This window comes from Diabrotica virgifera, chromosome 6 (assembly GCF_917563875.1).
Source record: "Diabrotica virgifera virgifera chromosome 6, PGI_DIABVI_V3a".
NCBI lineage: Eukaryota > Metazoa > Arthropoda > Insecta > Coleoptera > Chrysomelidae > Diabrotica > Diabrotica virgifera.
Genome location: NC_065448.1, coordinates 97450511 through 97478202, shown reverse-complemented (window position 1 = coordinate 97478202; position 27692 = coordinate 97450511). Strand labels below are relative to the sequence as shown.

The 27692-nt window shown below is 33.7% G+C and overlaps 1 protein-coding gene across 4 annotated transcripts in view; it reads left to right on the top strand.

Moving 5' to 3' along the window:
- Positions 1–27692, top strand: part of LOC114328237 (cyclin-dependent kinase 14) — a 782326-nt gene that overhangs the window by 174911 nt on the left and 579723 nt on the right. For 2 of the 4 annotated variants that reach the window (XM_028277028.2, XM_028277026.2), the window contains exon 1: positions 21567–21800. The exons of the other annotated variants lie outside the window; for them this stretch is intronic. In XM_028277028.2, the coding sequence (XP_028132829.1) occupies positions 21779–21800 (22 nt within the window). In that variant the 5' untranslated portion in view covers positions 21567–21778. Of the gene's footprint in view, positions 1–21566; positions 21801–27692 lie in introns of those variants that run through there. 4 annotated transcript variants of the gene reach the window in all.

The following is a 27692-nucleotide window of genomic DNA, read 5'->3' as shown; positions in this document are numbered from 1 at the left end:
AAGAGCTTCGTTGTGGTTTAATTACTATATTTATTATGTTTAGGTTTACTCACAAAAACAAAAGAATACCTTCGTAATCGGGACTTAAATTACCAAATACAATTTCCGTTTATAGGTAGCACTATCAAGATAATAAATTCATATTATATGACGGGCATATTCGCATATCTACCCCTCTAATCAGACAGACCATTAGCGATACTGGCGTACGTTGGAAAGGGTTGATGCAGTGATGAATAAACGTTTGTTCTATGGCATTTAATAATCAACATCCCCCTTTTCGAATGCTTTGCCGATCGCTGGTCATAATGGGGATGTGATTCATTGAGAGAACATTGTCGCCTGTAAGCAAATATGGAGATTAAAAGCTCTTCATATGTTTTATTTGATTTCACAATTAGGTATATTTACTACTTAATCCACAAGGAAAAATTTTCCTGTAACTGGTTGTATATCATTAATCACAAAAAAATTTATTGAAAAAATCCTTTATAAAAGGTATATTTATTAAAAACCCTCAAAGGACCACATCTATCACATATTATCGATCTGCATATATCATCGTCAGTGCTGTTACAGGCAAATCACAGGCAAATAAATGGGTAAAAACCCTTTAAATGCTAACAAAATATGTTACGGTTACATTATTATGAAGAAGTCCAAGTGATGGATAAAAATCCGTAAGGATGAATAATTAAAAACTTGTGGTCTTGATAAGGAATATCCTTTCAAATGAGCTAGCACACGACCCCTATTCTCATTTAAAAAAATAATCGATTACGTCATTTCGCCCTATTAGTCGATTGATGACGTCACTAGTATGATATCATCCTCATGCAACGTCTTCTGTCGACTGCTGGACATAGGTCTCTCCCATCTAGTATGATATAATATATGTCTCAAAATCATAAGTTGAAAATAAAAATCGACCTGTTTCTGTATTTTCCTTAAAGTCGCCGGCTTACAAAAAGGTAACGAATTTATTCCTATCATTTGCACCATACTGTATATTATTTGCCTCTGACTTTCTAAGGCGCAAAATGTCGCCTGTCAAAATTTTCAATGTGTTTTAAAAATATTATTTTTTTCGAATCCTGAGAAAACTAATAAGTATTTTTGAAAAATTTAAACGCAGAATGAAAGATTACGTTATTACCGAGGGCCCAAAGTCTCTTAGAATAAATAAACAGTTTCTTTTGAATGAAATATTTGCAATTCGAAATCATACTAATTTTTTTATTTTATTTTCACCTCTATAACTTATTAAAATAAATAATATAGAAGTTTTCAGGGACTTTCGGCCCTCGGTAATAATGTAACATTTTGCGCCCATGCGCTTAATTCGCTAATGATACTGAATTCTTCTTCTAGTATTGGCAACTAGAGCCTCGTTCTGCTAAAGGGTTTGCTACACATTTTTATTCATTAAATAAGCTGAGAGCTGCTTCTTTGATTTTTCTCTTTTACGTATATGTTTCTTTCATAACTTTTGATGCATCTTTTCATTGTACTCACAGAGATAAATGACATCGAGGTAATAATAATATTGTATTTATCACTCAATCGACATGGGAACAATCAATAATCATCAAGATAATTTCTCACATAATCTATACTTCTGGATTCATGCGAAATTATCAGTTTTTTTTTTAATTTATTGATTCTCAATTATAAATAATTTTATACATACCTATTTATTATTAGCAGGCAAATTGATAGTATCTACTAATACTGAAAAGTTAACGCTGCCCCAAATTCAAAGAACTGATAAATATCTACTGAAATAACACCTTAAACTCAAAACTAGCCCAGGTTTATCGTTTTTGCACAAAAAAAGAATTTCTTTACCATAAAAAAGGCTGGTTTACCCATGTTGGAGCTGTAATAGACTTTTTTTGGCTGATAACACTCTTCTGCTTTTCGACTCTTTATTTCCTTGTAATAAGTCATTCGGAGGGCCACAAATTCATCGTCATTATCGCTTTCCATCTCAAAATCGGTGTCCAGTTTATCGTGGAGATATTACATCTAATATATATGGCTGCATCCTTTTTCAAATTAATTGCTCTTTTGGACCATACAAAAAGCAAAAATTAATGTTACATTACTCATCTCGTCTTTTCTGTATGGGTGATACTGCGTCAAATTGCGTACGCGCATTAAAAAAAACCTCAAAATTTGTTGGAATATTTTTAAGCTTTTATAAAACAATGTGTTTTCTAAATAACTGTATATTCAAAACCCTGTTTAAATTAATTTTGGTTAAAACCTACCTTTATTCGCAATCAAAATTCGCAAAAATACAGAAAAACAATAAAGCTGGTATTTCAACCTCTAATGCCAACGTAAATATGGGAATTAAATGAACCACGTGCGGTGAAACTGGTAATAGATATCCAATACAATCGTGTCGTATGCGTGTAAACAAATTAATGTAAAATTTTGATTAATATTTCAACTGTTACAACAGACCCACACAATTATGATATCCTGGAACGTAAGGGGTATTAAATGCAGTAAAAATAAATAAACTACATTTTGTAGCATTTATTTTTTATAAGCTTTATTTTATCCATCAACTTTTTTGATGAATTTCTTTTGAGTTTTTCGTGAAAAATTGATTGAAAACATAAGAAAAATTAAACAAAGAACAAGTCTAAATGAGATGAGTGTACAGGATGATAATGGCGGTAACGGCTGCTACCGCCTAGCGAAAGATACCACTGTCTTCTCAGCAGGCCAGGAACAAAGTGACGACTTGAAATAATTGTTGATAGATCATCTCAGTGTTATTGTACACCGGATATCCAGGTGTGGGCGAGCATCAGCGCCGGAACTATAGATGAGAGCGCCAATGATGCTTTACTTAAGCAATTGTGATGTGCGCTTATAATGTGATTCTTACTACCCGCAATCAGATGGGGTTGTAAGTACGACATAGAAATAATTTCTATTTAATATTTATTTCATATTATTAATAAAACGTTCCGAACTGCAACACAGGGTGGTATTTAACAAATTGATACATCTGTTGTTTTCTTGCTGTTTTTTATTAACTAATTAAGTAGTGTAGTATATTAGATCATAGAGAGTTTATATCTCTTTGTTAATCTTTAGAAATATTAGCAACTCCAAGATGAGCACACTTTTAGGTAGAGTTTACACTAGAGTGCTAATAGATGTTAATTCCAGAATTTAATCAAAATCGATACATATTTTTGCATACTTTTGGTGCATAACATAATTTTAGCATGGTACACTGGACTAATTTCAGAAATATTTTACAAAATTTTGTGCTTATAAGTGCTTATTCTGTACCTTTTTGTGGTGCTTACAATCCGGTCTTTAGTATTTTAAATTGAGAATACAATCTCCTAAGCTAAGAGATTCAAAGTAGAGCTGAAGTCGGTCTATTAAAGAATTTTCGTAGCAAAGTTCATTATCATGTAACGTACGTTCAAAACGTGTTAAATTCCCTTTTCCACCAGCAGATATGTGAAGTTAAAATATCAATATAGCAAATGCAGTTTCTGAGCGCAAATTGCTCTTTGATAGTTTCGCATACCGAAAATTTATAATGAAGTCTAGTTAATTGGTTTCTCGATAATAATCGATAATGATATACGGGACCATACATTATTGACTAGAATTTATTGTTACATAGTAAAGTTACCTTAACAGATGGGTATCGAGGGTTCTCACTTCGATTAAACGAATTTTGTATACCATTAGCGACGTATCTGGAGCATTAAAGTTTTAAATTAATAGTGATTGGTGAAGAGGAATTTGTCTTAAGAACTTTTATATTAAATATTAATGGGGACATGTTCTTGTCGTATTAATGTTAATAGAGGCTGAAGTCGACTGATAGTTATTATAAAATGACCGAAGTTCTAGAAACTAATATACCATTAATTTATAATCCTTGTTTTCCTACGAATGTTCAAGCTTCCGTTTATCAGTGCATTATAAATAGACGGGTGGCTTTTGTTGAAAAATGTTAATTTCATACCCACAAGCTGAAAATTGTTTTAATTTATAGATTATGATGCTAATGGAAAACTATACCGAAATTTTCCATGGCAACCTATTCATTTATAAAATTTTATAAAATAAAAAAATGTTTTTTTCGCTTCAAAACCATTTTTTTAATAACTTGGTTTATTTTAAAAGGAAAGTTATTCTTACTGATTTTTTTCGTAAAGTACTTTAACGTAAAATGTAAATAAACAATTAAAAATGCCGAAAAAAGGCCAATTTTAGTGTTTATTGGGGCCAATTTTCAATAGGTTGAATCTGTTTTTTAATATACGAAAGAATAAATTGGCTTTAAATAAAAAAAATTTATTTGTTGAAAAATTGTTTAAATAAGCAGGTTCCAGCGGTATATTGATGGAATAAACTACCCCGGATAATTGAAATAATATTCAAGAATAATATTTCAATCAACTATGATACTTATCATCTACCCTAGACTAGCTCAATCTCCCGTTGTGAGTCCACCGTGTCCTAATCAAAAACATGAACAATGAAAATCCAGAATGGAGCAAATAAAACAATAATATTTAACTAATCATGTTTATTTTTCATAAAGACATAATTAAGTAATGTATTAAAAAAATATATGTACAAGACCTTGCCGAAAATGAACAGATCACAGATTATACTTATCGACGGCACTTGGTATCTGTCTGCGGATTCTTGGTGTCTTGCTGTTGGTTCTGCAACGGGCTCTGGCGACGTGGATGTTCTGGCCACCAGGCCCAAAGGTGTTGGTTGGTTGTTCGGTGTCTTGTTACTGCAGCATCGCCGACGACATTGGGGGCTCCAGTTTCAGGAAGTCTTCCTACGAGGTGAAGGGTTGATCAGTTGGTTTGTAATATGTCCAGAAAAACCCTAATAAAAACGTCTGTTTGAAAATGGCCATGAGGCCAGACAATTGCCTTAAGTAGATTTTAAAATTAAAGAAAAAATATTCTTCATTTTAACAAAGAGGAAGAGTTTCACTTGACATTGACAGACTTCGTAAGTGGGGGCTTAAAATTTGAAACGAGAAACGACAGTGCGACATTATTGTCATGAACCACAGAACGATGGAATAAGAATGTTCTATGCTGCAAGAATGTTGAGATATGCCTATAAATAAAGAAGAAGGGCTCCAACCAATTTTTAACGGGAAAACAGGTAAAACAAATAGAAGAAGATCATTATTATAGAATTAATAAAGAAGATAGAATAAAATAATTATTTAAAAACAAAATAGGAAAGATGTGACGTTTGTATCATTGGGACAAGGAGGATTAATCCATGTAAGCAGGAATCACTCCACCCTGCCCCAATGCTCCAGACCATCCACTTCCCCCGATAGCACTCTGATGCGCTGTAGGGGCTCTCTATCACCAAAGTGCTTATCATGTGAGAGTCCTGGGTAGGTACACGGACTCCCACACTAAATCCTACTCCGATTAATGCAGGCGCTCTATTCCCGATTCCCGCTATCTCTAGTGACTTATCTTCGATCCGTATTTCTTGCTCGGACCCCGAGTCCCCGTTCTGAGTTGCGTCCATTTCGGTGACTCGGCGCTTAGGGGTGTGGACCCCTCGTGTGTGCGTGCGGGTTTTTGGGTTTTGTTAGATTTTTTTGTGGCTTACGCCTATTGTTAGTGTTTTATTGATTTTTTTGGTGACCGAAGCCGTTTTTTGTGTTTTTTTGTTTGAGTGCTGTCTGAAACATATAAAATCAACATTAGTAATATACGGCGGTGCAAAGGGTGAGTGCGTTGCCTTATTTTGATAGAGCTACGTCTATCTAGACTTCATTATATCTTTGCTAATAATTGTTCTTTAAGTGTTCTGTGCTTTCATTTATCCGGTTTGGATGGTTTTCTAGCTCAGCAAATTTTGCTCTGGCTTTTCCTCCATCATATCCAGTTCTCTTATTTGCTGTAGGTCTCTGAATAGGAACCGTTCAGCGACGCATCTGGGCACGTTTGCAACTTGTTCTAGGCAGTTGTTGTGTACTGCTTAGATCTTCTTTTTGTTACTTTGCCTTTTATGTCCCCATGCAAGAGATGAGTTTTGTAATTATTGGTGATATGATGCTGTTTATCAGTATTAATTTTGTTTTCATGGTTAATTTGCTTCTTCATCCTGTGCATCCCCTTATTTTAACTCTGACCGTTACTGTTTTCTGGACTGTTGCGTTAACATGTGGTGTTAATGGACTTTGGTCCATTGTGACATAGAGATTTACCTTCGTTTTGCCATTCGATAGGTCTGCCTTGTATTGTTAGCTGTTCTTCTGGATTATCTCTTCTCTTTTTGAAGATAATCGCTGGACTCTTTTCTGGGTTTATTGCTATTTTTCATTTGATACTCCAGTATCGATCGTATCCAGTGCCGTCCGTAGATTCCTGTTTTTCCGTAGGTTCCTGTGTTTTGCCTCAATTGTGGTGTTGTCTGCATAAAGGCTGATTAGTGTCCCGGATGTTCTTGGAACGTCTGCTCCACATATGCTATACAGAAGGGGTAATAAGACTGCCCCCTGTGGTACTCCAATTTCCAGGATTCCCTGTTCAGATAGGTATATATCCTGAAACGTAACGAGATATCAATTTATTTATGGATTTTTTAAACTGACATGCCATATAAAATCAAAATGGAATTACGCATTTGAAACTACTTGATTTAAATAAAACTGGATAGTTCCCGAAAGTTGGCTGTATACCATTAGTTACGTAACTTTCCGCATTTCTTGAAACATTTGGCAGACTAACGTGGTCCAAAGCAGACGTTAAAATTATGTGAAAGTAGAGTATTCACATATTTCTGGAGGCAATCCATTGCCATCGAGTTTAAGTCGCATTTTTGTTTTGTTTTATTTATAATGTAGATTGAACATTTAATCCAACCAGTGTTTGGCATTGTGGCTATTTTGCAAGGACACGGAGTTCACTGATGATGGACTGATAAGTCCGAAAACGTTCGTTCTGAACAATCAATATAATCCTTTTGGATTTTTAAAATTTTAATTCTTAATTAAATTTTATCCCAACTACACCAGGGAGTTTTTACTTCACGTTAAAAGTTACTTGAATTAAGCTTTCGTCTTATAGTCTATGTTTTCTTTTTAATTATGTTCAACTTATTGAAAAATGGCCTCGAAAAACGCTAAAATTGGGTTTTCTCGGCATTATTAATATGTAATTGTTTATTTGTGTTTTACGCTTAAAGTAAGCAGTTTACGGAAAAATGACAAGATTAACTTTCGTCTTAAAATAACCCAAATTATTAAAAAAGTTGTTGTGATTCGAAAATAGTTATTTATGAAACAGTTCGTGAAGTATGCTTTTTGCGAACGCACGCGATGTTTAGAGCACGAGCGACAGCGGGGCGAGTGCTATACATCGCGTAAGTTCGTAAAAAGTACTTCACGCACAGTTTCATACAATATTTTATCTACTCTATGTCATATTATGTATAAGTTTTTAGTTTGTGAAAACTGTCATTGTAGTGCGTGAAGGGTTTAAAGTGTGCGTGAAATAACAATGTATTTTAAATGGGATTTACTTTTTCGCACACTTTCAATGGGTTTTTTGGCACACTTTCATATAATCAAATATCCTTAATTTTCGCGTTGTCATGGTGATGACAATATGAGCAATGACTTACAACAAAATTTTTGACAGTTTTTTGGTTTGAAAGTAGTTAGGATTTTTAAATGTCAAAGTTCTAAAAATTGTAGAATAGAAATGAATTCCAGTGACGAAGAGTTAGTTTTTTATTTGTTTATCGTAGATAAAATATTGTATGAAACTGTGCGTGAAGTACTTTTTGCGAACTTACGCGATGTATAGCACTCGCTCCGTTGTCGCTCGTGCTCTAAAAATCGCGTGCGTTCGCAAAAAGCATAATTCACGAACTGTTTCATAAATAACTATTATCTACGATAAACAAATAAAAAAACTGTAACTCTTCGTCACTTTAATTCGTTTCTATTCTACAATTTTTAGAACTTTGGCATTTAAAAATTCTAACTTCTTTCAAACCACAAAACTGTCAAAACTTTTGTTGTAATTTATTGCTCACATGTCATCACCATGACAAAGCGAAAGTTAAGGATATTTGATTATATGAAAGTGTGCCAAAAAACAGTGAGAGAAAGTAAATCCCATTTAAAATACATTGTTACTTCACGCACACTTTAAATCCTTCACGCACTGCTATCTATAATGACAGTTTTCACAAACTAAAAACTTATACATAATATGAGATAGAGTAGATATTAGTTATTTATGAAACAGTTCGTGAAGTACCTATGCTTTTTGCGCAAAAAGTACTTCACGCACAGTTTCATACAATATTTTATCTACGATAAACAAATAAAAAAAGTGCAACTCTTCGTCACTGGAATACATTTCTATTCTACAATTTTTAGAACTTCGACTTTAAAAATTTAAACTTCTTTCAAACCACAAAACTGTCAAAACTTTTGTTGTAATTTATTGCTCAGGACCATGACAACGCTAAAGTTAAGGATATTTGATTATATGAAAGGGTGCCAAAAACAGTGCGAAAAAGTAGGTAAATCCCATTTAAAATACATTGCTACTTCACGCATACTTTAAACCCTTCACGTACTGCTATATACAGGTGTCCCGAAAAGAATGGTCATAAATTATACCACAGATTCTGGGGTCAAAAATATGTTGATTGAAGCTAACTTACCTTAGTACAAATGTGCACATAAAAAAAGTTATAGCCCTTTGAAGTTACAAAATGAAAATCAATTTTTTTCAATGTTTCGAAAACTATTAGAGATTTTTTATTGAAAATAGACGTGTGGCATTCCTATGGCAGTAACATCTTAACAAAAAATTATAGTGAAATTTGTGCACCCCATAAAAATTTTATGGGGTTTTTGTTCCCTTAAACCCCCCTAAACTTTTGTGTATGTTCGTATTAAATCATTGTTAAAGTATTATTAATTAAACGCAGTGTTTTTAAAACTTTTTTGTCTCTTAGTACTTTCTCGAAAATCCAGATTTTATTGAGATATTTTGAATATTTGTCAAATCCACCACCTATTTGTATATGGTTAAGTACGATTATAGAGACCCCTAATATGAAAAATCTATAATTTGCATTTTTATAATATGAAAATATACTAAGAGGCAAAAAAGTTTTAAAAGCACTGTGTTTAACTAATGGTACCGTAATAAAAGTTAAATTCGAACGTATACAAACATTTGGGGGGTTTAAAGGAACGAAACCCCCATACAATTTTTATGTAAACATGGTTTATCGAAAAAAGAATAAGAGACAAACAAGTTTTAAAAATATTTTGTCTAACTATTGGTGCCGTAATAATGATTTAATTGGAACGTACACAAAAGTTTGGGAGGGGTTTAAGGGAACAAAACCCCATATAATTTTTATGGGGTGCACAAATTTCACTATAATTTTTTGTTCAGATGTTCCTGCCCTAATGTTCCACATGGCTATTTTTAATAAGAAATCTCTAATAGTTTTCGAAATATTAGAAAAAATTTATTTTCATTTTGTAACTTTATAGGGCTATAACTTTTTTTATGTGCACATTTGTACTAAGGTAAGTTAGGTTCAATCAACATATTTTTGAACCCAGAATCTATGGTATAATTTATGACCAATCTTTTCGGGACACCCTGTATAATGACAGTTTTCACGAACTGAAAACTTAGATACATAACATGAGATAGAGTTGATAAAAGCATTTTTTAAAATAATGTGTTTAAAAATTGTTATAAACAAATAGGTTGCCATGGGCAATTTTCGGTAAATTTTTCAACATAGTGGCATCATAATCTATCTATTAAAACAAGTTTCAGCGTGTGGATATGAAGTCGACCTTTTTCGAAAAAAGCCACCCGACTATTATAGTTAAGTAAATTTAACCCCGTAAATACATAATTCACTCTGTTTGTAATTAATCTTTTAGTGTAAGAAAAAATTAACAGGTCGGCTTATCTCTCCAGCAACCGAGAATGGGAGTTTTTCACTTTTTTGTCTGTTAATGACTTTCATCACAGTTACGTAAGGAAAAGTTCCTGGCCGCAAGAAGGGAAAACTTCTAAAACGAAATTCATTTGTAAGACGAGATTTGTTTTTGTCCACCTTTTCTTCAGACAATGGCCCATTTAATAAGACATGCACTGGAGAGAATAATCAAGACAATGTAGTTAAGTGTTTTGTTAATCAAGAGTGGATTAATTATTCGAAGTAGGTGGAACAACAGAAGTTAAGTTTTGTTAAGGGTTCTAGAGTTTTGTACAATATGTACTTACAAAATAATTTTTTCTGCGACCGTTTAATAACATGCTCACTATTTTTGAATAGATAATAACACCCATTACTTTACCCGTGACTAATGGTTAATTACTCACGTGTCATTACTCACGGGTTTAATTAATCATGTGAGGCATCTCTAGTGACATATATAATAAAAAAAATTTTCTACGACCGTTTAATAACATGCTCATTATTCGCTATTTTTAATAGATAATAGCACCCATTAGTTTATCCGTGAGTAATAGTTCATTACTCACGGGCTGAAGTTACTCACGGGTCATTACTCACGGGCTGAAGTTACATTCAAGTGACGCATGCCACTTTGTTATTAATCGTATATAAACTACAAATAAAATTACTTAATAGTTATTTATGATATAAGTGTTAAAAGTACACGTTTAAGGCACGCATGTGAAAGTTTGCAGAATGAGCGAAGCGAGTTCTGCAATTCACATGAGTGCCTTAAAAATGTACTTTTTAACACGCATATCATACAATATTTTTTCTACAAACGTAATTACAGGACAATTTCTACAAAAACTTTTACTTGAACTTTGAACTTGAACTGACTGACATTCCATTTTTATATTTTTTTGACATTACATCAAAATTGCCTATACGGTCAATACGAATTGCAGGGCCTTAAAAATTTTAAAGCACTAGTGTCTTAAAGTAGCATTTTTAACGCTCGTATAGAGTGCTAAAAATTGCATTTTTAACACGGTTGTAGAAAAACTTGTTTATTTAATACAATAATTATTGTAATTGTTATCAATAATTAACTTTTTAAAGGAATTTTAACTGTAACAATGTCAGTATATTTTTTACGTTTGTATCTTGTTTACTAAAAATTTTGACGTTTATCATTTATTTTAGTTACAGTGACATTAGCGCATTTTGTTTGTGTTAATTGGAATTTGTGTTTATTTTTTAAGTTATACATGTTATAACATATTATATATAGTTATATTATTATATTATATGTAGTTAAATGTAAATACGTATACATTATAACTTCTTTATGAAATACGTCCACCGATATTTCCTATTTATTAGATTCATTGACAGTAGGTACAAATTTATGCTTATAATTTTTCGGAATCGAATAGAATTTGTCTTGACTATTTCTTGTTGTATTTTCACAATACATAAGAATTTGGTAATAGTGGGCAACCAATTATTCAGCCGCGTACTAGGGATAAACAGCATTTAGGTATTTTTGTAAATTATTATAATTTAAATCTCGAGTAGGTGGTAATTATATTTTTTACTAATTAAAATAAAAAAAAGGTCGTAGAAAAAAATATAGTATTCTACTCGCATGTAATGGCTATTACTAACTCTGATGAATTACGACACTCGCCTACGGCTCTGCATCATCGTGAGTAATAGCTATCATTACATGCTCGTTGAATAATATACTATAAGACCGTTAACCTCAATGCAAGTATCTCATCGAGTTTTGTTCAAGAAAACACTCATAATTTAGACATAAATAATACTCCAAATTTTAATTTCACAAATTATTCAAATATGACAATAAACAGTTATAAAGAAAATACTAACTAACAATGTAATAATTACTATTAAGATTTTTACCTTTATACGAATACCTAAATAATCCTGTCGATCGAGACACTCAAACAATTAGACGATTCCGAAAAGTAGGCAACCAATTATTCAGCTGCGTACTTTTAGTGAACGACATTTGTTTTTGTAACGCTAAATACACACCCCGATTTTGGACGGTCGACTTTATATCGGCCGTCAAAATTCGGATAGTGAACCACATGTGAGCACATTAAGAACTTCCCTTAAATTCCGATTTTTCATGTCCACAAAATATATTCTTCTATAATTTTCTCTTTTAAACTTTTTGCTTTTCCATTGTTTAGAAATATGGTATATAAGTTCTTATAAACTCACCAAATAAAAATAAAATATGTTTTATATGACTGGATATGATTCCCAATTGCCAAATTTTTTGACATGCAGACTTGAAATAAACCAGCAGATTACTTTTAAAGACCTAACTATTTTTCGAAATATTTTCCACGACGATTGATATTTTTTTTATTCGCCCGAATCAATTCTGGAACTGTTATTCCAGACTTTTTTGGTAGAACCAAAATCATATTTTTGAAAACATTGACTGCATCTTCTGATTACCATACCATTACCACGTAGCTTGTCACCGAAAAAGGGAAAAGTAACTAAAAAAGGTTAGTTCGGAAAAGCAAAAACTCATTGGAATTTTGGTCAAACAAATCGCTGCAATGAGCAGCAACTTCTTAACTCTTATAGAGAATATCCAAAAATATTGCGCTTACTTTCTAACACCAATTCACCGTAGCTGATTTCTGTTCTTACAATATGTATGTGTTCTTAACTACTTAATGCGACGGTTTTTCTGTGAAATGAGGTAAAAAAGCAGGTTTTTTTGTTTTTATTTATAATATTGATAAAGTAGGAATCATAACATAAAAAACATAAAAAATTGAAGAACGGTAGTTTTATAAAAAATTGAAAATTTAGCTTTGTGTGATAAATCTTATATATTTATATTTTTATCTGGAGCGATACATTCCTGCCCGTTTGTATTTCATAAAACAACAAAGATATGATCTGATGCTATTTTGCAATGTTGTCACGTTTGTTTTTTTTTCATAATACCCTCGGTGTCTAATCCTCTTTCATTCGACGTCTCTGACGTTAAAATCAGACCAATAGCAACCAAGATACGATATATTAACCTTTTGGTAATGTCAATGTGTTTGTTTTTATCTCCACTTATTCGCTACCCCCCCTCTTTCATTTTACGTCTCATACGTCAAAATCGTATTAATAACAACAAAAATATGATGTAATCCCTTTTGGAAAATGCCGCCATGTTTAATCTGTCTATGTCTTTGTATTCACCATCCCCTTCCCTTTCCAACGACCCCTCTTATGTCACAATCGGACGAGTCTACTCCACAAAAAGAGTCGAAAACGAGAAGAATGGACCTTAGATTTTGGTGGAGGCGTCCAGTTGTTTCTTATGTGCGCAACCACCAAATCTCAGTTTTTAGTGTATATTTATTGTATGCTCATTGGAATTTAGTACGTGCGCCAGTGGCAAGCGCACTGCGCACTTTTGTTATACGCATTCGTATAACAAAACAAACATAAACAAACACGATCAGACAACTGATCAGTTGCATATTTTAAGTGTACTATTTTGCAAATATTTTTTATTTATTGTTTTTGAAAGTAAGAAATTTTTACTTTATATTTATACATACATGAATTTCTATGTTCAACAATTTTCATTCATTTTATCTAATTTTTTTGTCCAATTTTTTGCAGAATGGAAAGCAATAGCGATAGCGAAGAGGAGTTCAATATTGAACATTCTGAGAACATGTCAGCTCTGAGTTCTAGTTCCGACTAGAAGTACTAGCACTATATCGTATATTCATTGCTCTATTAAATACAAACTGGCGCGAAGGCATCGCTCCAGATAAAAATATAAACTTAATATTTATAGTGGCGAGATGTACTCGGACTAGCGCAAATCGGAACACATTTTACTCACGAGAGGGTCTCGTTAGATATGCTTAAGTGTTTTTGCAAGTGAGTAAAAATAATATGCCTCTTATTCTAATCATATTTTTAATGGAAGCAAAAAAATCCGCCATATTCCTTTTTGGAATTAATTTCTAATTTCCAGTCTGTAAACTAAGTTCGGGGTCAAAACCATTTCCTTTAGTTCGCCGAAAAGTTGCTAACTTTGTAAACAGCAATAACTCAAATTTCATTATCAGTTCAAGCAGTTAGTGTTAGTTACATTTTGACTCTTTCAACTTCACGTACGAATGATTATTTCAGTTGAAGCCGAGTTGAAATTAAAGCCAGAATCTGTGCTTATTAAGTTCATCGTTCAGAAATTACCAACGCGAGTGCACAAAATAATAATGAGAATAGTCGAGCATTAATTTCCGGAAATGTACTTTCTGTTCAAATTTCATACTCTCGTAATTCTCTGTTCTTAATAATTTCGAGCCCGAAACTGGAACTTAATTAACGTTCATTGATATAAAGGGTTTTATCTCAGGTAGGCACAACGGGTTCATCGTATTATTTAAATTGAAAGATGTGCCCCGATTCTACATCCGATAATAATATGGTTCTTAAATTAATCTCTGTATTTACATTTTGTAACTGCGGAAATTGTGTTCTTTCGCACACATAGCGGGGAAAGTTTCCTCTATGAAGAGTGTGGAGAGAGAATTTATGATATTGAAATAGGAGATAAGTTACGTGTCTCAAATCAGACAAAACGAAAAGTTAAAACAAGGTGCAAGATTTTGTGTGTTTTGCTAACTAGTGATGAGGCCCTGATCTACAACTTTTGGGCCCTCCTGCAAACCACACGTTTCGGTGCCTACCGGGTGGTCTAAGGGTATTCCATACCTCCCTCCTCCGGAAAATTTTGATAAATTAAGGTTAAAATTCACTAGGAAAAAGTTTTCCTGTAGTTGGATGTATACCATGTAATACAAAAAACAATAAAATCCTTTATAAAAGGTATATATTTAAAATCCCTAAAAAGGGCTACATCACAGAACTAGTTTTCGATTGGTTGACCAATCATCATCAGTGCTTACCTAACATGAATATAACCTGGTAAAATAATGCAAAGATTTTGAAATTTTGACTACGATTAAGAAAAGTTGTAGGTTATGCTCACGTGAAATGTACATGCTAACCACCAAGATATATTTTTACAAAAATATGTGGGTCAAAGCCCTTTACAAGTGATCCGTCAAGGAAACATCGGTTAAAATGCTAACTTAAGCATGAATATTTCATTATTACGCTCCAGGTAGCATCTAAGCCAGGTAAAAAACTTATGAAAAAAAGCACGAAACAGATCAGAATGGAGAAGAATCCTGGAACAGGCCAAGATTCAAAAAGGGTTGTCGAGCTAGTGATGATGATGATAACATCTAAGCTATGGTTTGCTATGTAAACAAGTCAAACCATAGCTCAGATGTTACCTAGGGCGTATTAATGAAATATTCATGCATTTTTAACCGATGTTTCCGTGACGGATCAATTGTAAATGGCTTTGGCCCACATATTTTTGTAAAAATATATCTTGGTGGTTAGCATGTAAATTTCACGTGAGTATAACCTACAACTTTTCTTAATCGTAGTCAAAATTTCAAAATCTTTGCATTATTTTACCAGGTTATATTCATTTTAGGTAAGCACTGATGATGATTGGTCAACCAATCGAAAACTGGTTTTTAGGGATTTTAAATATATACCTTTTATAAAGGATTTTATTGTTTTTTGTTTAAGGTTAAAATGGTGTGGTTTAAGGCACTTTACAATGTTTAAATAGTTCAAAAATTATAACGTTATAGCCTATTTTTGTATTAATAAATAAATGTTTACCAGGTACCTGATCTGAGTTAGGCTATGTATTCTTTAAATGAATGCATTATACTTGTAAGTAATGCGCTCTAGTTGTTTATAGTAGCTCTGCAGTAGGAAATATGCATGGAAATGTATCAAGTACGGGCTGCAGAGAATTTAAAGAGCCTAAAAGAGCATACAACACCTTGACCTTGAGAGGTCTCTTCATCATAAAATCTATGTTCCTATGCTAATTCATCAAAATGCCTTTTCACTTTGATCTGTCGGGTACTAATATATAGCAAACATTGGGTCTATCTGCCATTTAGAAGCAAGATTAGTAGCTTCTTATCTTATAACCGTGTAGTCTTCTCGAATGGTCTGTAAATGGTCTCTACTTGTTTTTATAGTCTGCACAGCTTTTTCCAGATATGTTTCTTTACCTTGAAGTATTTTAGAAGAGGGATTGAACTGAATGAATATCTTAGATAGAATAACAGTCATACAACAGTCGAGTAGACTGTATGGCAGCTGATCTCTTATCTTACGCTGATTACCTACACCGAGAGAAAAAAATTCTTGACATAAAGAAACTTTATTAATATTTAAGAAAGATCGACTTGGCATATTGCCTAAGAAATATATCTTTATATGTAAGATATAATTTTCTAAAATATTTCAAATAAATTCTACTATAGCCAAAGAAATATATCTTAAACATGATTGAACTATCACTTTCTGACAAACTTCAAACCCATTTATCAGAAAGAAATTACACTTGATGTTAATTAATTTTATTAGTAATAAAAATATATTTTCTACACATTACAAAACTATTCTTTCTGAGCAATAATATTTCTTAGTAAGGAATATTATTATTTCACTATTAATAATTAATGTATTTAATGTTAAGAAATATATTTCGCAGAGATTAACGTATATTTAGAGTTAAGTTAAGATTTCTTGAAAATAAAGTGATATTACATACGGCGAAATAAATTATTGTGTTAAGGTAAAATCATTATTTATTGATAAAAGAAGATATAAAATGTTATTATTACATACAAATATTTTCTCCACTCTTAAACCACTGGCTTCTACACAACAATAAAAGGATGGAGAGGCAAATCCAACTTCCTCAAATTTTCCTTCTTTTGTTAATAGCACTTTGTATATCAGCAATTCACTAAAACAAAATCGTTATGTAGAAAGAGTAAACTTACTTTAATAAATTTTTTTTATAAAGATATAGATATTTATTTTGACATATTTGGGAAATACAAAAAAAAAGAAATACACGGCCCCACAGAAGAAGTATTAATACCTACTAATAATAATCAATCATATTTAGTCCAAACATGGCATTATTTAACCGACACATCTTTGTTTATTTTTTGCTTTTTGTTAATGAAATATTAATTATTTATCTGTATAATATTAAGTCACACAATAAACATTGTTTACCTAAAACAAGAGGGAAAATGCAATCAATGTAAAACATTGAAGCAGACATAATAATATGCAATTTTCTTAATTTTTATAATCTAAAAGAGACAGCATACCTAATCATTAAGAAATTTTATTACGGGAAAGTATTATTAGTTTACATCTAAGTCATTTAATACATATTAACTAATTCACGGTTTTCGGCAATAACATTTCTTAACCATAAACATATATTTCTTTTAGACTAACTGATTTCTTTATCTCAAATAAATTAACAGAAAACATCCTCACCGTTGCACCCGCCATGTTTGATATAGCGTTGTATTGTATATTTTTATAGAAGACGATACATTCAAGAAACCTATTATAGTTGATACATAAGTATAGACACTTTTAAAAAGGTACTTACATGTATGAAGTTCTACCATTTCTGCAGATGGAAGCCCCGCAGGATTCCATGGAAGGCCCCGCAGGATTCCATGGAAGGCCCCGCAGTTGGTTAATAACTCCTTTCTTAATATTGTTCTGAAGCTATATATTATATCATTCTGTCCCAGCTCTAAATTGTGCCATATTTCCCAGTTAGAATAATAAGCTCCTTTATTTCAGATTCGTCCATCATTATACCTAAAAAGCATATAAAGATACTATTATGTTTCTTTTTTAACCATTCGGATACGCAACAATATTATTATTACATCTTAAATTACTCAATTTACTTTTATTTAATACCTATATATGTACGTACCTTCAAAATATCCGTAAATTTTTAAAGAACACCAATAACTCCAAAATCCATCTATATGAACATGAACATATCACGCCATCTTGACAAACACTGACGACTAAATCATAAATAGTTAATCTGCGCAATTCTTTTGTCGAAGGAAATCTCTTTGCAAGTAACATTTCGGCATTAATGACAAAGTTTTTATTTTATAACCACAGTTACTACAGAGGGTATTTCTGAAGAATTATTTCTTGTGGTTTAAAATATTTATTTGATTGCAAGAAAATTTCTTGTTCACAAATATAAATATGGATTAACTTAACATTATATTTCTTATACTGCAAAATATTTGTAGTTTTCAATTTAAGAAATAAAAACTTTGGGATAAGAAAATTAAATGTAACCATTAATGCATTTCTTAGTATTGAAGAAATTATCTGTAAGAAATTATTAAGTTGTGTTTAAAAAACTCGTTTCTTTATATGTGAACCGGTATGTTTAAGTTAATAGGATATGTTAACTTTTAAGAAATATTGCTCAAAGAAATCGGTGTTTTAGGAGAAAAGAAATTGTTCTCTCGGTGTACGTCTGGCCACCGTCTTGTTTATATGCAGGCGGTTTGCCAACGTCGACTGCGCGGTTTACCTGTTTTACCGCCTTTGAAGTTTCACGCTAATACCAAGTAAAACAGGAAGAAAACAGGTAAACCGCGACGTCGACGTTAGCAAACCGCCCCTGCATATAAACAAGCCCTAACTCACAGACAACCGGCCACCTCCGCAACAACGCACTGGCTGGTCGGGTAGGATAGGAACGACAGCGTGAACTTTGATGTTTTTTTTAACGTAAATGTACCATAATAACAGGCGTACTTTAAACGTTGCGTTGTACGAATTAACGTTGGAAATTATGAATTATCATTATCAATATAAACCATAAAACAAAATTTCTAATTTCTAACAAATTTCTTATCAGCCTTTCAAATGAATATAGCTTTTTTTATTTCCCATTTGTTTCTTGCGTCGCGTCCAGGCCCCTTCGGGCCCCATTAGCCCCCTGGCCTCCCGCATTGCGGGGTCTCGCGGTTGCTAGATCCGGGCCTGTTAGTGACAACTGAGAGAAGTTTGAGGTGAGCTTCGTGAGTGAATGAGTACTTACTTACTACTTCACGATGCTAAAAGGTTTTACATAAACCCATGAGTCATTATGTCCGACAAGTGTCCATTCCTTCTATGGGACAAAAGAAATCTTCTTCTTCTTCTTCCTACTTTATAAATAGGCTCAATGCCTATTTTACTTCGGTTTTTAACCTCAATTGACGTTGTCTGACTATCTTACGTTGTCTTGACCGACAAAAGAAATGTTTAACAAGATAAGTTAGCCGCAAAATTGACTTACCCCCAACTAAAGTAGTAAATTGATATGACAAAGTATTAATTTGTAAAACTAAAATAATAATTCTTCTGATTTATGCGTTTTATTCACGTAAACATTGTTTTGCTGACACTGTAATATAATTACCAGAGAACGGCAGTTCTCGCCAGTGGCGCACATCCACACTCCCCTACACGCGACACTATATATACACGAAATTTTCGATTTTCTAAATCTGACTGAATTGCAAATTGGGCCAACTCCCAGCTTAATGTTCAGGAAAAGACTCACCCATGCATATGTCAACCATCCATTTTGGTCCACGGGTGTGGATTTTACGGCCCTTCCTATTTAGGGTCTATTTTTCGTTCTCGTCCCCAAAACTCCCAAAAACTTCGAAAATGTATCTCCGAATAATTAACGCATGTCTAATTTTGAAAATCGGTTATACCATTCAAAAGTTACCGAGCTCAGAAATATGACTCAATTTTTAGTTAAAAATGGGAAAATGCTTGTCGATATGTATGTATGTATGTGGAAAAGTTAAACCGATCTGCATTTTTTTCTGTGTTTGAAGAGGGGCTCAGGGCCGATTTAGAACAGATGTAGTTTCTGACTTTTGACCACCCATAAGCCAGCTATAGGACTTGGTAGGTACAAAACGGCATATTTTTTGGGGGTTATATATCTTCGGTTCAAGAAGAAACAGGAGAACCGCAAATACACCAAATCAATAGTATTGAGTTAAGCTTTCAAATGGTGTCCAAGCCGGCAGGATCAGACATACACACGGCTCAGTATAGCCGAAAAACTGAAAAACCAAACTTTGAAAATTTTGGTTTTTCGACAATTACTCAAAATTTCAACTTACGAATTGCGCCAATAACTGAGCGTTTGTAGAAGGACTCTAGGCGAATCTAACGGTGTATACCTCATATCCGGGAAAATTCCAATTTTTAAGTTATAGGCTTCATAAGTATGATCAAATCTATTTCTTATGGGAAAAACGGTTTTTCAAGCTCAATAATTCCTGTAGTAGCTTCAGTTATTATACTTGACCTTAGATGCATAAGAGACTACTTGTCAATACGTTTCAAACTCATGTTTAGTGATCAAAATCCGTTTAGAAGTTATTAAGCTACAAAAGTAGCCATTGTTCCCTAAATGGTTTATGTAGTTGTAGTGGTTACGACGCTAAATTTTATCTGGCAACGGGCAATTCGAGTTCATTTACCGGCCATTTCAATATTTTTTTCAATCTATTTCGAATAGAAAAAAATCTAGTGTACATTCGATGGACACTAGATCATTTGGGAGATAATGCGACAAAGGCGACTATTTATAAAGCTTAACGTGTAATAGAGAAACATTGCATTTAACTTCATGCATTTAATTTATAAATAACTTTGAAAAACTCCTGATACAAGAATAAAAAACCGCTAAACGCCGTAAAAATGAGTGGCGCAAACAATATTCCAGCTACAAAAGATCTGATATGAATATTACGTGGGGCGAAAATGTATTTTCATTTTGATGCAAAACAAAATTCTAGTTTTATTTTAAAAGATTTTTCCATAATATTTGCTAAATTTGAAGTAAAACGCGCCACAAAAGAGTAACTTTGATACAATTTGAATTTTGAAATTCTTTTGTGGCGCGTTTACTTCAAATTTAGCAAACATTATGGAAAAATCTTTTAAAATAAAACTAGAAGTTTGTTTTGCATCAAAATGAAAATACATTTTCGCGCCACGTAATATTCATATCAGATCTTTTGTAGCTGGAATATTGTATGCGCCACTCATTTTTACGGCGTTTAGCGGTTTTTTATTCTTGTACAGGTTATACACCACAACCCTCGGTAGACCGTAAGCTATAGCAGAAGCGCGATGGTAGACCGCATACTATAGAGGCACCACAAATTTAGTCATCGATTTTGCAATAAGAAATTTGGGGCGCCTAAGTTTATAAGTGTCGTTATATTACGATTAGCAAACATTAATTATTCATCATATAATATAGCGACTATCGTAATAACAGAACCGTACTATTATTTGTATATTAGGTGTAGCTAAGGCCATAGTATACCGTAATCTTTTACGTAAATCAAGACCAACATAGTTGCTTCCGAATTCGTGGTTGTTCCAAATAAAACTTGTGTACAATTATTGTTTGCACACACAATCTTTATCGCGTCATCTACGTTAATGATTATCCAGCGGAGGCGGTGGAGATTGGGAAGACCAACAGAACAGAGAACAGTTTCAGTTCACTAGTTCACGCTGGAAACGTTTCCTACGCTCGCCGGGTCCCGCCGACAGGTGTTTTTAAACGGTCTGCGTTTCGCTCTATATCGAGAACACTACCGCTCAATGTTCCGCTAGTAGCGCTTGCTCTAATTGACTGTACATGTTCTCGTGAAAAGCGAATGTTGCCAGGTGATGGTGTTTACTGTAAATTGTTGAGTGAAATGATTTTTCGTGGAAACCGGCCATGTATCTGATAGCGGAGAGCGGTGAGTAATTTTCCATTCTGCACTGACGTTGAGTCTACAGTTGTAGTTAATTGTTTTTACTTTTTTGCCGACTGAGTATTAGAACAATTAATTATTTGAGAGTGAATATTTATTCAAGTGTATGTACGTGTATTTTATATTAATTCGTAGTTCATTCATTCATGATTCATTTTGTGACATTTAATGTCACTCCTAAATATAATTTTATAATTGCTTGTATTAGACAAATAATGGGTGTTATTAAGGGTTGAGAAATTACGATAAGAGTGACAGTCCACTTTGGAATCACACTTGGGGCAAGTTCACATGTCAGATGCTTAAAATGCGGTAAGTCCCTGTCATGGGTACTTGGCCTTAATGTATAGTATAGGGATGCGTTTAGTTGGGTTTAGTATGTGGCATGGCCTTGATCTTTTTAGCTGTAGTAAAAACATCTCATCTTATTTATAAATTTTATTGTGAATAAAAGTAAAAACAAGGACCATGTTCGAACTTCCTACACTGTTCGGTTCATAGATATCGCCTGTTCTTCCGTTTTATTAAAGCACTAACAAAAATATAAACTTGATATTTTGTCTTCGATATGTTCAATACGTTTGAGTGTGAAAAGCTAATTAGTTGCATGATTTTCTAACGTATGGGTTTTGATTTTATTACTACTATGGAGTTAATAGTGTAAGAGCTGGGAGCGGATTTTGTGCGTGATAAGTAATATGGAAAAACTATACGTGGATATGTTGAATTAGTTGTGTACATGACTTTCACCAACGGCCGGAAACCAGAGTGGGGGCCTTAGGATAGTTATAAGGGGTCAAAATCGCGGTTTTAATTATTTTTTTATGATGCTCATGATCGAGATAGTGCACCAAAATTTGGGAATAAGTAGGTCATGATGTACCTAAGTAAAATCTCTAGGGGCGCAACGCTGCGTGGCCGACAAAGGGGTGGGGGTAGTGGTGAATATAAAAAATATAAGGGGTTTTTTGCGACGTTCGTGATTGAGATAGTGCACCAAAATTTGTAGACCATGAAATAAGTAGACCATGACATAAGTAAGTAAAATCCCCAGAGCCGGAAACAAGAATGGGGGGGGGGAAGGTAGTTATAAGGGGTCAAAGTCCCATTTTTTAATATTTTTTTTGTGACGCTCATGATCGAGATAGTGCACCAAAATTTGGGAATAAGTAGGTCATGACGTAACTAAGTAAAATCTCCAGGAGTGGAACGCTGCGTGGCCGACAAAGGGGAGGGGCAGGGGTGAATATAAAAAATGTAAGGGGTTTTTTGCGACGTTCGTGATTGAGATAGTGCACCAAAATTTGGGAATAAGTAGACCATGACATAACTAAGTAATATCCCCAGAGGCGGAAACCAGAGTGGCGGACGAGGGTAGTTATAAGGGGTAAAATTCGCGGTTTTTATTATTTTTTTTGTTGTTCTCATGATAGAGATAGTGCACCAAAATTTGGGAGTAAGTAGGTCATGACGTAACTAAGTAAAATCTCCAAGGGCGGAACGCTGCTTGGGGTACAAAGGGGTGGTAGGCAGGGGTGAGTATAAAAATATATGGGGGTTTTTTTGCCGTTCGTGATCGAGGTAGTGCACCAAAATTTGGGAATAAATATATCATGACATTACTAAGTAAAATCTCCAGAGGCGGAACGCTGCGTAAGGGACAAATGTTGTACCAGTTCACAAAAAAAATAATACACACTGCGACTTTGACCCCTTAAAACTACCCTCATCCCCAACTCTGGTTTCCGGCTCTGGGGATTTTACTTAGCTAAGTCATGGTCTACTTATTCCCAAATTTTGGTGCACTATCTTAATCTAGAACGTCGCAAAAAACCACTTATATTTTTTATATTCACACCTACCCCCACCCCTTTATCGGCCACGCAGCGTTCCACCCCTGGAGATTATACTTAGTTACTTCATTACCTACTTTTATTCCCAAATTTTGGTGCACTATTTCGATCATGTGCGTCACAAAAAAAAATAATAAAAACGGAGACTTTGACCCCTTATAACTACCCTCGTCCCCCACCTAGGGTTTCCGGCTCTGAGGATTTTACTTAGTTATGTCATGGTCTAGTTATTCCCAAATTTTGGTTTACTCTCTCAATCAAGAACGTCGCAAAAAACCCCTTATATTTTTTGTATTCACCCCTGCCCCACCCCTTTGTCGGCCACGCAGCGTGCCACCCTTGAAGATTTTACTTAGTTACGTCATGACCTACTTTATAATATTTATATATAATACTTTAAAATAATAAAAACCGCGACTTTGACCCCTTATAACTACCCTCGGCCCCCACTCTGGTTTCCGGCCGTTGGTGAAAGTCATGTACACAACTAATTCAACATATCCACGTATAGTTTTTCCATATTACTTATCACGCACAAAATCCGCTTCTATCTCTCCGACTATAACGCCATACGACTTTCACTTTCATCTAGGGGAAAACTGTTTGCAAATACTTTATCAAAAGGTTAGATGTGAAAGGCTCTTTCCATCTTGTCTAAATCTTCCACAAATTTTTAACGGAGATGACGTATCGAGCCGTACCTCTTTTTGTTCTCATGTTCACCAATACCAAGTTACTTCACATTCTTTAGGAGGCTCTTACTCCCTGCTTTTGATGTTATTTCGACTCCCAAGTATTTGAAGGTCTCTGTTGGGTTTATAGTTCCCATTTCAATTTGTAGGCTCTCTGTTTTTTCTCTTACTAAGTTCTCGTTTTTTTTTTTATATTAATTGTAATTAATTTTAAGGCCCCACTTAGTGTACTCCTTTTCCAGTTTTCTAAGCATACAGTCTATATCACTCTCGTCTTCAGCTAGAATGACTTGGTCGTCAGCGTAGTGTATTGTGTACAATCTGTCGTTTTCGATTGGAATGCCCATATTGCAGCACTTTCTTCTCCGCAATGAGAGCGCCTCATTTAAATCTATTTTGAAGAGTGTAAGTGCTATGCGGCAGCCATGCTTTAGACTTTAGAATGTTACTATATAAAATAATAGGAATTTATCTAATTAATTTGTTTTCAGTTTTAATGTTTACCGTCATATTTTTGTTAAGCTATTGTACTGCTTGTATATTTTTTTGCTTATTCCTTGTTTTTCATTGCTACCCAGACCATTGAAACTGGTACACTATCGTATGCCTTTGTTAGATCTATAAATACTATATGGGGGGAAAGGTTGTGAACTTACAAATGTTTATAAGTTAACAAATCAGGCTCTTTTGAAACGGTTTTTTTAATAAAACTTTTAATAAATTATCACGAAAATATGAGTTTTGCAATTTTTTCGGTCAACTGTTTATGCATTTTTATTTAGAAACTCACAAATTAAAGAATTTTTTAATGTCTATAAGTTTTGTTTGAACCATGGTTCTCTAAAATGTATAAACATTTTATAGGCAAAAATATTTTTTTCACTTTTAGGATTGTTTACAAAAACAAATCAAAAACAGCTGTAATACTTCACGAATTTTTCATAAGCCACCCCTCATGTTTTAAAACTTTCAAATAGCTGTTTTGAAGATTTTTACGTGAAATCGATCATTTTTACATATAAACTGGGGTAGTGGTCGTCCTTGGCTTCTTTTATAGTTTCGGGCCTCAATTCCTCTCCCACACTCATTACCATTTAGTTTTTATCGTGTATAATAATATATTGGTGTCAGTTCAACGGATGATGTTGAAACAGTTTTCCTTTGTACTTATAGTAGGGGAGGAAAGTATGCTAAATTTGCAGTTACTCGAGCGTTATGGGGACCTATTGGGTTGTGAAGATTAGGTCCAAAACCAAAAAAAGTTAAGTAAAATTGTCCATTTAAGTGGGACTTTCCATTTTTTAATTTAATTTTTCATTTCCAACAATCGTTTTTTCCGATTATAGCGCTATCTATCCATCCATAATTCGAAGAAATATTTCAAATAAAAGTTACTTCCATCTCACCTCCTTGAGGGGTCGTGTTGTATAGGTGTATAATATTGAATAGGTGTATTTTGTAGTTTTTCGATCTGATGTTTATTTCGCGAAATATCGCGGGGTTCCTAATTAAAATTTTAAATTTACTCCCCACCACTCTCGGTGGGGAGTCGTGTTTGATATCATTCGATAGATTTTTGAAAAATATTGAACACGTATTTTTTAGTTTTTCGATCTGGCAGTTATTTATCAAAATATTCTCTTTTTTCTTGTTAAACTTTCTGACTCACCCGTTTCGTTAAATCTGGCCCCTCGATTTTGAGTTTTTCTAAGGATATATTCTTTTCGGACCCCCCTTAACGAACTCCCCTGTATTAAGATCCAATATATGGTAGGGGTACATTTACAGGATACAAGGTTTTTGCACATGTGATTTTCTGACGCGCTCGAGTAACTGCAAAAATCCCCGCTTGGGCTGCCCTACCATCATAGGTACTTGTAGGTACTAAATTATTGTACAAAGGTGAGACAAGAAGGTATCGATATTTATAATATTTTAATTATACCTTCCCATTTGTAAAGTTCGATATAAAGACTTTTCTTCTTCTTCTTTGAGTGCCTCTCCTATCGGAGATTGGATATCATTAGGGCGATTCTAATTTTATTTACTGCTGTTTTGAACAATTCGTTAGTGGTACAGCCAAACCACTCTCTCAAATTTCTCATCCAGGACATTCTTCTACGGCCTGGATTTCTTCGTCCTTGGATTTTTCCTTGCATTATGTTTTGTAGGAATGTGTACTTTTGTCCCCTCATCAGGTGGCCTAAGTATTCAAGTTTTCTCATTTTTATATTCAGTAGAACTTCTGGCTTGTTATTTATTCTGCGTATTACTTCTTCATTTGTAATTTTATCTACCCAACTTATTCTTAGTATACGGCGGTAGCACCACATCTCAAAGCTTTCAAGATTTTTAATATTCCTCTGTTTAAGAGTCCATGACTCAACACCGTAGAGCAAAGTACTGAATACATAGCATTTTAACATTCTAGTTCGTAGATGAATACTAATATCACGATTACAAAATAATTTTTTCATTTTTATAAAAGTAGACCTGGCAATTTCAATACGTCTTTTTATCTCGTGATTTTGGTCACCTGTTTCATTGATAAGGGTTCCCAAGTATTTGTATTCGTTTACTTTTTCAAGTTGGGTACCGTTTATTGTGATACTAGTGTCATTTATTGGATTCTTACTGAAGGTCATATATTTGGTTTTTTTGACGTTCATCCTTATGCCGTAGTTATTACATACATATCTCATTCATACTTTCAACTAGATGTTGTAGATCTTCCGCTGTTCTTGCCATTATCACAGTATCGTCAGCATATTGAATGTTATTGATAACTTCTCCATTGACTATTATCCCTTCGTTTGCATATGAGAGAGCTTCTTGGCATATTTGTTCGCTGTAGATATTAAACAAGAGCGGTGACAATATACAACCCCGTCGTACCCCTCTACGTATTTCTATTTCGTATGTTTGATCTTCTATTTTTATATTAGCTCGCTGATTCCAGTACAGATTTAATATTATTTGTATGTCTCTGGTGTCAATGTTCTTACTCTCCAGGATTTCTTTGAGTTTACTGTGGCGTACTTTGTCAAAGGCCTTTTCAAAGTCTATAAAGCAGGCGTGTACCTCTTGGTTAACATCTAGGCATCTCTGTGTTAGAACGTTCAGGGCAAAGAGAGCATCCCTTGTACCTAATCCTTTTCTGAATCCCATCTGTGTATCGTTAATATCGATGTCTTTTAACTTTTAACTAAAGACTTTTAACCTTCTGCATAAAAACTGTGCTATTGTGCTTTTTCAAATCGCAAATTCCCATTTCTCAGTGAAATAGTTATTTTCCTAACTAGTGCGGAAAGTGATACTTTCACGCACGAGAC